General features: G+C 43.7%; 1 protein-coding gene across 1 annotated transcript; it reads right to left on the bottom strand.

The window, feature by feature from the left end:
• Nucleotides 1-224: 224 nt before the first annotated feature.
• On the bottom strand, nucleotides 225-11,173 carry LOC310685928 (C-type lectin domain family 4 member K-like). The gene is made up of 7 exons (XM_083459053.1): nucleotides 11,018-11,173; nucleotides 9,577-9,795; nucleotides 7,220-7,327; nucleotides 4,866-4,952; nucleotides 3,181-3,341; nucleotides 1,580-1,683; nucleotides 225-531 (listed from the first exon to the last, which is right to left on the bottom strand). The coding sequence occupies exons 2-7, from the start codon at nucleotides 9,791-9,793 to the stop codon at nucleotides 366-368; spliced, it is 843 nt and encodes a 280-aa protein (XP_083315179.1). The 5' UTR covers nucleotides 9,794-9,795; nucleotides 11,018-11,173; the 3' UTR covers nucleotides 225-365.
• Between the last annotated feature and the right edge of the window lie 795 nt (nucleotides 11,174-11,968).

Below are 11,968 nucleotides of genomic sequence, written 5' to 3'. Positions count from 1 at the left end.
CATCAGAGATATATTGAGGGGTTGTCTCTATATTTATCAGAGAAATGTTGGAGGGTATGTTAAGTGTCCATCGTATCTGAGAAGAGCACCAGAACAACTGGTCATGCTCTGTGACTTGCTAGCAGCCCTGCAAGGTCCAGTAGGTGCCAGTTTCCAGGTACCCATCACCTAAGAAACAGATCCCCACAGCCAACAGTTAATAACAAAGCACACTCTAATCTCTCTTGGTTTCAGGCAGCTAAAGGAACGGTGCCTGGATGGAATCGGACGTTTATGTTTATTCTGTAGCTCTGAAGGCTTTCCATGGGGTTGGATGGTGAAATGCAAAGCATTCTGTCTTCACACAAGCGTTGGTTCCCCCAACTTTACAGTTCTTCGATATCCAGGTTTTCCTTGCAAACCCATCTGCGCTGTTCATGACAGTAGGCATCGTTCCAGTTATAATTGTTACTTGCAGGCACAATGGAGACACAGTCCTCCTCTATTTCTCTGTTTTGCTGTCTGCGGGGAGGCTCATTGTGAGACCAGTACCTGCGGAAAGACTTCCCATTAAACAGGAAAGATAGAGACAGGCTGGGTCTACCAATGAGGAGGAAGCAAGGCATGCTGAGACCTGTGGGGTGAGAATAGGATGCAGCCCCCTTGGATTGTGGGAGGCAGGAAGGCCACATTTTTAGACGCTCCCCAACATCATCATCATCATTATTTTTATTATTATTATTATTATTATTATTATTATTATTATTATTATCATTATTATTATTATTATTATTATTATTTTAAAAAAGAAATCCCTGCAAGTTGGGAAGCATAACACAGAAACTTAACCACACCTCAAAATAACTATGGGATGGGTGTCTCCTTTTCCCAGGAAGAGGAGAGGCTGTATCAGACTGTATTTGGACCCTTGCAAGATTCTGAATAGGGACGTGGGTGGCGCTGTGGGTTAAACCACAGAGCCTAGGACTTGCAGATCAGAAGGTCAGCGGTTTGAATCCCTGTGATGGGGTGAGCTCCCGTTGCTCGGTCCCAGCTCCTGCCAACCTAGCAGTTCGAAAGCACACCCAAGTGCAAGTAGACAAATAGGTACCACTCCGGCGGGAAGGTAAACGGCATTTCCGTGCACTGCTCTGGTTCGCCAGAAGCGGCTTTGTCATGCTGGCCACATGACCCGGAAGCTGTACGCCGGCTCCCTCGGCCAATAAAGCCAGATGAGCGCCGCAACCCCAGAGTCGGCCACGACTGGACCTAATGGTCAGGGGTCCCTTTACCTTTACCTTTTAAGATTCTGAATAGTGTGGGACATTTGACAGGCAAGTAAGTGTGCTCGTCTATACCTGGGAAAGAACCATCTGAACACCATAATACAATGCATATCTTAGAACATGGAAAGAAGGTGTTCAGGGGTTTACTCCATTATGCGCCTCCCGCCTTCACATATACATACACCCTGGTCCATGAATGTCCGTGACACAGGAAACACTCCTGTGTGAAATGCTGCGGCAATTTCTGCAAGATGACTTGACTTTTCCTCTAGTGTTTGGGAACAATTCCTCGACACCGCCTATTTCAGACTTACTCTTTTTTAAATCGGGAGCCATCTGTCCATTCCCATTTGCCTTCCTCCGTTTCATCTGTAAGGCCAATCCAAGTGGGGTCACTGAGCAGGGAAGTGACAAAGTTCTGTAGAAAGAAGGAACAACCTCACTCGACATTGTGTCAGGTCAGGTAAGCCTTCACAGATTTGCCAACGTTGCCCTAAATGTGTGGTAAGAAAAGTTAGGTTCTGTGCAGTATAATTGGTTTAATTGTCGCAGAGATGAAGAATGGCTAAAGGTATATTGCTGAAATGTTTAACATGGGGCTGTAATAATAATAATAATAATAATAATAATAATAATAATAATAATAATAATAATTTATTATTTATACCCCGCCCATCTGGCTGGGTTTCTCCAGCCACTCTGGGCGGCTTCCAAAAGAATATTAAAATACTATGATACATCAAACATTAAAAGCTTCCCTAAACAGGGCTGCCTTCAGATGTCTTCTAAAAGTCTGGTAGTTGTTGTTGTTCTCTTTGAGCCAACAAGAGCACTCTGAGCTCTTGCTGAGTTGAGAATTAACTGATCGTTGTTCTCTGGTAGCTAACATGTGAGTGTTGTAACCTTAGATCATGTGAGAGGTGTTGGGTTGCAAATTCGCCATCTTGAAAGCTTCCTTTGTCTCCTAAACTCTATGGAATGAGGCTGCAAATGAAGTTCTCCTGAAGGTAGAGTAAGCAGCCTAAAGCCAATGGAGGCTGGAATGCAGGCTGTGGGGAGAAACAGACCTCTGCTTCTCGGTCTGCTTGGATCATTTCACCTTTTCTAAGATGTTGAGCCTGTGCTGGACAATGTATAGATATTTTGATTGTATCTTTGATGCTTGTGTTCTGTTTTTGAAGAGTTCTGCCAGTAAAACTTTGAATAATATTTTCATGGGCCTGGACAAGGCTTCATTGCCAAAGGCCTCAGTTCTTATGCTTCCAGTCGCTTCAAACTGCACAGCATTAATATCTGCAACAGGTTCAGTGTAACCCACATAAACAATTTTCATTTTAAAAAATTCTCTGCCCCAGGTTCTGAGCCAAGAAACTGCTTACACAACTGTAATGGAGCCTCTGCAGGTTGCAAAATATTCTGGGCTGTGTTCTATAATGACTTTACATTGAGATTCTACCATTGCCTACTGGGCTTCACCATCGCTGCATGTGCAATGGGATTGTGCCAAAGAACCATGTTCTCCTGTTCCAGAAAGGTCAGACGTGGAGGGACAAATGCCTTTCAGTGAAGCCTGCCTGTCATTTCTAACTTAATTGAGGAGCCTCTTGTAAGCTTTCATGGAGGCCCGGGACTATTTGGGACAGAATTTTCAAGCCATTGCATTGATGCTACAAAGGCAGAATAGTAGCAAAATCATCGAGTTGGAAGGTACCCTGTGGATTTTCTAGCCCAACCCCCTGCAATGCAGGAATAAGCAGCTGTCCCTTACGGGGATCAAACCTGCAACCTTGGTGTTATTAGCACCACACTCTAACCAACTGAGCTATCCAGCTGGGATGTGTGGATAGGAAGCAGGCAAGAAATCGTACAATATTTGCATGCGAGAACAGAAAAAAGAGAAGCGGATGTCTATAACCTGTTCTTCATCCGTCAGGATGGAGGCCAAGTGGGCATCTCTGGACTCGCAGAAATTCTCAGCATCATACCAGCTCTTTTTTCCTTTTGAAATGTAGTAGAGATTCCTCCCGAAAGCATCCCACCTACCAGAAGCCTTCCCACTTTTAAGGAAGAAGGATTCTAAGAAGAAATAAGTAGGAAGAAGAGGATAATGTATTCTCTTCTGTACATAGTTGAATTCAACCCTCCCTGCTCGTCCCAGAGGAACAATGGGTGACGTGGGGTAATTCTTGCAGCCCTAGCCTACCTCCAAGGGTTCTTGTGTCGATAAATTGGATAATCCAATCCACGCTGCTCTGAACTCCTTATGGGAAGGGAGGGACCCCAAATATAAGAAATGTTGGGAATTGCTGCAGAACCCACTTCTGGGTCCCATTAGAACTGAATTCATATTTCCCCATTTTCTGTGAGCCTGGGAACACCAACCCATCACTTCAACACATGCTTAAAATCTAGAGCTCTGCTCCACAGTGAGGTGGAGCCAAGGTCCTCTTGCAACAGAACCATGACCCTCCCAGCCAGCACTTTCTGAAATAATGCATGACCTGAAACACAACCATTCCCCAAATTCTCCGAATTTTGAATTTCAGTTCTCCAGCAAAGGAATTTCGCAAAAATGCATATACTAAAGTGAAGTTTGTGTTAAATGCTTATGTCTTGCGAAGGTAGCACACAAGAATGCATCTTGTGAGCTGAAATCATTTTGCCAAAGTATATATATATAGCACAATTTCATATGACTATGTGCATATGAGGAAGAAGCTTGCTCCAAAATTCTGGTTTGTTTTCATGAGAACCTTTTCTTAGCAAAACAAAACAAAAAACAAATCGCAAGTGGGCGTGGAAATCTTGAGAAGACCAGAAAAATGAGAAGCTGAGACAAACCAAAACTGACACATGCTTCCATCCCCGGAGGGCAGAAGCTGAGAGAGGTCTGAGCGTGGGAGAGAGGGTTTTGCATACATCTGCCCAGAGATCTGGATGCTGATATTGTCAGTAATTTATGCACTCTGCAACAGTTAATTGAAATGCCCAGGTCAGGGCCATGCACCTGGTCTGTTGACTAAGCTCAAGGACACTGGAGCTCAGAAGCTGTAAATACAGTTTGGCCTTGGTACAGTAAGTGGCAGCAAAGGTGCCAACTCCTGGGGGCCCTGGGGGCCCGGGCACCCACAAAATTCCCCACAAAGGGGCTGGACACTCACAAATTTCGGTGCCAGAGCCATGCACACTGCATGGCACCCATGGCCCTGGGCACCCACAGTTGTGGGGCCAAGATGGCGCTCCTGTATGGCAGGCAATTCGAGGTGAACAGTAGGGGTGGTGGGTGCAACAGAGAGAAAAGCAACAAAGAAAAGGATTCAGTTTTGTATATAGTTTTCTGTCTTTCAGTAAAATGCCATCATATATTCAAACACAAGCGCTTCTGCCTGTTTGCGCAATCTGTTTGTGCAAGAGCCAACAGATGTGTTTCATAGCTTCCTCTCTGTGCCACATCTGGCGTTCAACCAAAGTGGCCTCTAATCTTTGTGCCTGCCAGCCGGGGGGGGGGGTGTCCTTTCTGCAATTTAAGCATGCGCCTCTTGCCATTTGATCGCCCTTGCATTCTCAAAAAGTGCTGAGTTCAGGCATGCAGCTACTTACGGTACTTCAGTTTCCGTTTCTTGTAGGCCTTTTCAGCCTCTTCTAAATGGTCTGGCAATGTCTTCACTTCTTCTGCTACCTGCATGGCTATAAGCACTCCCACAGTTAGAAGGTTTCTTCTTCACCTTCACCACCACAGACACATTTGCTTGTTATAGTTAAGTATTTATATCTTAGCCTTACAACCAGGGAAGTCTGGTGTGAGAACAAAACTATATAGATGATAGATAGATAGATGATAGATAGATAGATAGATAGATAGATAGATAGATAGATAGATAGATATAGATAGATAGATGATAGAGAGAGAGAGAGAGAGAGAGAGAGAGAGAGAGAGAGAGAGAGAGAGAGAGAGATAGATAGATAGAGATAGATAGATAGATAGATAGATAGATAGATAGATAGATAGATAGATGATAGAAGATAGATAGATAGATAGATAGATAGATAGATAGATAGATAGATAGATAGATAGATAGATAGATATAGATAGAGATGATAGATGATAGATGATAGATAGATAGATAGATAGATAGATAGATAGATAGATAGATGATAGATGATAGATATAGATAGATAGATGATAGATGATAGATAGATAGATAGATAGATAGAGATGATAGATAAATGATAGAATATTATTGTCAGAAAAATGGAAGCAAGAAGAATTACCGACGAAAGAAGAATGGCAAATGAAATTAATGGGCTATGCAGAATTAGATAAATTAACAGGAAGGATTCGAAACCTGTGGGATCAGAGATTCTTAGAGGACTGGAGTAAATATTTGAATTATTTAAAAAGCAATTGTGATAAACAGATTACGCTAGTAGGGCTGCAAGAAGTTCTGCAAGGAGGACTTTGTGAAATACTGCAAGGAAGGCTTTGAAAAGAATTATTAGTTAAGGACAATTAAAAGTAAAAGAGAAATTAAGAAATGGAGAATAAGTGATAAAGACCGGAAAATCATCAGAGGTTGTTGACGGAAGTCTAAAACATTGTATAAGAAGTTATGTTAAATGATTGTTGGAACTTATATGTTTAAAAATTAATAAATATATATATTTTTTAAAAGATAGATAGATATAGATATAGATATAGATATAGATATAGATATAGATATAGATATAGATATAGATATAGATATAGATATAGATATAGATATAGATAACAGAACCCACCCAGCCCAGTCTTCCTCTGCGTGTGACTAGAGGTGGGCGTGGCCTCACCTGCGCAGGTAACGACAAAAGCACAGGGCAGGGCAGCCATCTCTCTCTATGACTACATGCATCAAAGAAGCAACATCTGCTTAGCCAAAGATGCTCTCTTGACTTCCAGCCAAGAGAGGACAAAGGGACTGTCTCCTTATGAGATAGTTTACCTTACTTTTCCAAGCTAAGTCTGCCTTCTGGGATCCCATTGTGAACAGAATGTGAGTAAACTCTTTTTATACTTTTATAGAAGACTGTGTCGTGTCTTATCTTTTATGAGGGAATAAGGGGGAATAAGGGAGAACAGTTATTATAGAGGCTTTAGCGAGCCTGAGCAAATGCATCCGCTGCGAGTTTAAAAAGGGGAATGTTACTCTGCTAAATTGTGAACTTGTTTACACAAGTTGGAAAGGCTATAATCAAACAATATATCCTCTCCTGCATCCCTGAACATTCCCACATTGTGGACCTTACTCCCTGTGAACACACACAAGATGGATAACTCTTAAGCTCTTCACTTTGCTTATCAGGCTCTAGAAGCCTCTCCTGCTGTCTCTGGAGGCTCTCACGAGATCTCACAGGGCCATGAGAGATCTCAAAAGAGACTCTAGAGCACATGGGAGAAGATGCCCAGAGCCCAGGAAGCAAAGTAAAGAGGTTAAAAGCTATTCTTGTGCCAGGAAAACTCAGTGCAAAAAGAGTTTTTAAGCCCTACATGCATTCAATTCATGTAATTTCAACTGCCTGGCCACCCAGCACATAAATTTGAAATCTTGCAAGTTAAATGCGTGTAAGTTGCAAGTTACTTGCATACCTGTGGTACACAGAAGTGGTGACATTTTCCGTAAAGCCTGACCAAAAGTCTACATCTGTGTCTTATCTGTGATGCCTTCAAGGCAGTCCTTCGTGTTTCCTTCAGTGGAATGGAACAGTGGCGTAGCGTGGGTTGTCAGCACCCGGGGCAAGGCAAGTAATTTGCGCCCCCTAACCCGTGGATTTGCGCCCCCTAACCCTAACCTCCAGATGTTGCGGCCGGTGCGGCCGGGCCCCCCTGCACCCCCCACGCTACGCCACTGGAATGGAAGCAGCCCCCATCCCCTTTTAAAACCCAGTCAGGAACAAACCATCCTTGCTTTTCCACTTACCATTTTCGGAATTGATCTTAGGACGGTTTAGTGAGGCAGCCATTGAGCTCCTTAGCGTGATCAATGGGTCTGTGCGAGGATCTTTAGGTGCTTTTTTCAGCTTGTGATCTAAAGTTATAAAGACAAGGATGAGTGCTAAGATTTGCAGGTGCCCAATTTCTGTCCCAATCTGCTTCATTTGATACCTAGGAGCCTACAAAGGACTTTTCACTGCTAGGAGGCAAAGGAGAATATCCTGCTGAGGACCTCTTGCCCTGCCCAAAGTGGCTGGGGCAACCCAGTCAGATGTGAGGAGTACAATTATTACAATTATATTATTATTATTATTATTATTATTATTATTATTATTATTATTATTATATTTACATCATCTTCATTTCAATACTCTCCATTTTTCTAATCTTAAATGCAATGCTCCATCTCTCTGACGCATTTTGCAATTATTATTATTATTACCGTATTATTTTTAAAGACTCACAAAAATTCTTCAGCGTTCTCCTGTAAATTGCTCCTAATAAGCACATTTATGTATGCGGTTTTGAGTAATGCACACACATTTTTTTCTCCTAATATTTTACAAATTTCTCCTACAATGACTTTTAAATGCGACATTCATTTTTATGCACATTCCCTGTGTTCTATACATTTTCATAAACGCTGGCATCAGAAAATTCAGAGACGTGCTAATTTCTTAGGTTGGCTGTATGTTGGTGCAGATAGATTCAGTGTCAAATGTTACTTGGACTGAGTTTCTCCCCCATAGCTGGACCCAACAAAGAATATTTGTATTACTGGCTGGGTTTTAAACCCAGCACGAGGTCTTAAATGAAGCTCTCTTGGTGCATTGCATGTGTGAAGGAGTTCTACAGCTTGAAGGGAAACACTGTCTGCCACTCGCCCCCTCCAGGGGTTGTGACTCTCACTGCCCCGTCCCCTCCCCATGTCCACCTGTTTAGCACTGAAGTCTGCAAAGCGATGGCTCCATGGCGCTCATCTGCCGTTGATCCATGCATAAGGTTGCCATATTTCAAAAAGTGGAAATCCGGATACAAAAAGTTGGTGTGTTTTGTTTGCAAAATCTCAAATCACCTTTAGTTTTGCCTGCTATGTCCAGGAAATTCCAGACATATGGCAACTCTCTCCATGCAACATCAGGTGTAGAGGCCAGCAATGGGGACTTGGGTTTGAACCCCTCAAAGTGCAAAGGGCTTGAGGGGGCCATTTGGGAAAGCCTCATCCCTTGTGCATGAAGAACGCCCAGCTCTTCTGGCCACATGACCAGGGACCCTGCCAACCGTCCCTTCTCATGTTCACCAAGGGCACAGCCAACAGATGCTTTCTAGATGTGGGGTGGCCTTCAGGCCCAACCCTGCGCTCCCTTGCTCACTAGGGCTGGGAGATATATTGATACACTGTCCAAAACCAGTTTGAAGTCCATATCGTGATATTGGTTTCATAATTTTTGACCTTGTTAGGATTCTTGCTCCGTGTTTGCAGTCATGGGATTTTAATCTATCACATGACGGTGTATGTTTTCATTCCACAGTGTGGGAAGTGACGGAGACAGGATGTTAATGTTACTGTGTTAGTGGGACTATTGTCCTTTGTCCTTCCTCTCTTTGCTGTCTAAAGAGAAAGAGGAAGGAGCTAAGTCAGAATGCTCCAAGTGTATTATATGTAAATAAATGTAGATTAGCCAAAATGCTGTGCTACTGAGTTCTGTTACGCAAACTGCGAATTCTCTGCGGATCCCTAAGTGTGCTGATGCTTCTTGTTATCAGTCGCTGTGATGTTCGGGCAGAAGAAAGCTTTTGAAGCTCCCGAACGATCGACCAGGAGGGAGAGAACATGCCAATCAGGCATGCCAGTCTCTGCCAGGGTTCTACACGAGGGTAGGACGGTGCTAACATATATCGCGAAGCATGACGTGTGTGCTATGCAAAAATCACTGTGTCAGGGAAACCATGAAGCCAGCCAATGCTCCATCTTTATTTCAGACATTGTGATATATTGGTATATAGAAATGCTTAGCTAGTGATATACAGTATCACAATGTTGGAAACCAGACATCGCCCAGCCCTAGGGTAACAGTCTGGCCTATATAATCATAGTGACTGTAGAGTTGGAAAGGACCCAAATGGTCCATAGCTGTCAACTTTTCCCTTTTCTTGAGAGGAATCCTATTCAGAATAAGGGAATTTCCCTTTAAAAAAGGGAAACGTTGACAGCTATGAAAGGGTCATCGAGCCCCAAACCCTGCAATGAGAATCTAGTCCCCCTTCAGCAGGAAAACCCAAGTAGGACAATTTATTCTGGATGGTTCAGGGGGGTGCATGATCAGGGGGAGCTGAACTTACAGGAAACTCCCATCCCGATTGCCACGCCAATTAAGGTTATTATAGCGATAGTGATGACAGTCCACACGACTTTCACACGGGTTTCATTCATGAGAAGAGCGATAGTTTTCCGTGGCGGTGGTGGTGGTGGTGGCGGTGGCGATCCTGCTGCGGGTGCTTTTTTCTTTGGAGGGGCTTTTGCTTTTGCTTTCGGTTTTGCTTTCGGTTTAGGTGCCATAGCTTGAATGACAAGAAGAAATTAAACCAAAAAAACTGAGTGTGAAGATGGCTCATCGAGGGAAAGATTTACCATCAGGTTCACTTTTGCCCATCTGGGGTTTATTTACTTATTTACAAACTTGTTTTGAATTAAAAAAAAAACCCATAACAAATGTAAAGTGTTGCCTTCTGCGACAAACGCATGTACAGATGTTAAACCTTGTAATCATCGGGCTGTACAGTGAAGTCTAAGCGGTATACAATCAATAGTTTGGGGAAATGGGCAGATCAGCCCAAATGCATATCTCTCAAGGGAAGAACAGAAAGAGGGCTCTCCAGTCAGCCTCTCTAGCCTTGTTAGGAAGGCTGACAGATAGAAGGCCGGAGACTTCATTTCATACTCTAAACTGGACTGAGTTGGAAAGGAGTTTTCTTAACCGGGAACTCAAGGACGACTACAGACTTTGGTGTTCTGGAGGAGTGCATACTCCGCTGATCGCACTGGTCAAAGGATGGTGTGGTATCAACAATCAACAGTGGGCCCAAGGCTAACATTTTCTGGGCCAGCTGGCTTCTACAAGTCATGGCACACGCTTCCGCTTGTTCCCTGATTTCTAGATACAGGTCTGAGTGGTTTCCCCTTTGCCCTGCTGCTTTCCGATTTAACACTGAATCGGAACAAACGGCACCCTTTGGGGAACCTGGTCGCTGCTGGTTCTGATTCAGAGGTAAACCACAGTTTGCCCAGGGGGAAAGTTGCAGGGGAAACAGAAGTTTGAATGAGCCATCAGACAGAAGAGAGAGTACTGTATCATTGTTACGAAACGATATAAATCAAGACCCTAGGAAGGCAAAGCCATCTTTCTTTGTTATTCTTGTTATCGCCCTCCGACGGTCAGTTCAGCGTTCTGTAAGTGCTATATTCCACATTACATTGGGTCCACGTGTCTGTGGTGCTTTTCTCCCCCAGTTGGAAGCAACTATTTGTCTTGCTGCTGTCATAAGAAAGAAGATCAACTCTTTACGCTTAACATTTGGATTGATATGGTTTTCCACTGACAGCATGGCTAACACGGGATCGGGAAAAAGACGCTGCTCTGTAACAACGGGGAAATTGGCACTGTGCACAACACCCAGTCAGCAGTGGGAACTGTCAACACTGAGTGGTCACAAAGCAGCGGCCGGTTGCACGTGCAAAGGTGATTATTATTATTATTAATTTAATTTATATACCGCCCTATACCTGGGGGTCTCAGGGTGGTTCACGGGAGGCAGATCTTAGGAGGGAAACATCTTCAAGTTGCAGAAGGCTGGAAAAAGAGCAGCTGCTTTTAGCAATTTAAAAAGTTATCCGATGAAATTGTTCTCTCTGCGAAGGGCCGGAAAGAAACCATCTAAACTCTAGTAACTGGAGGCTGAAGTGAAATACTCTGGGATTGTAGCATTAGGGGGTCGCATACTGTACCTTCTCCTTAGGATTCCCTGCCAGGTTACCATTAAAGGCTATCACTTGCTCTTCCTCTGAGTTTGATGCAATTGATTCCTGCAATACTTCTCATCCGCATTGCCCATCACACTCCCTCCTCCTGCCTTACTAACTTCCTTTGTTTTCTCAATGTGGTGCATGCAACAGCCCCGGGATTCCAGCTGCTTGCTGATTGGCTGCCTGCTCTCCCCTCCCACCATTCACAATCTCACCTGTTACTGAAAGGTAAGGTGAATTGTGATGGCATTTGGGGGTGGGGGGCAGGGTGAGGCAGCAGTCTTTGGCCTCCCGTGTCAAAGAAAGTGGAGCAAGACCATCCCCACCCATCATGGGCAATGGTATCAACAAGCTCCTCACCTGCTTGGTGAGACTAGCCGTCTCCCATCTTCCTAGTCCCCGGAAATATTTTGGGGCTGAAATCAGGCTTCAGGCTCTATGAGACAGTTGGGGAGCAGTCATTGGGGGATCTGGAACAAAGTTTCATCTGTACGCTGATGACACACTGCTCTTTCTTTGTACCATCTGAATTGGATGTGGAAGTGAAGTTGGTTGGTTGGTTCTGCATTGATACCTGAGTGCAGTGGTGGACCGGATGGAGGCCAATCAACTGGTTTTACATTTTTTTAAATGATTTTTATTGCCATTTAAAAACTTTACAGATCTTACACCATCTTTTCTCTTTACAATTGCATCCATAATCTATTTTTC

This window comes from Podarcis liolepis (assembly GCF_965112155.1).
Source record: "Podarcis liolepis genome assembly, chromosome: 9".
NCBI classification, from domain to species: Eukaryota; Metazoa; Chordata; class Lepidosauria; order Squamata; family Lacertidae; genus Podarcis; species Podarcis liolepis.
Note: the sequence above shows the minus strand (reverse complement) of the source record. Positions and strands in the feature narration are given on the sequence as shown.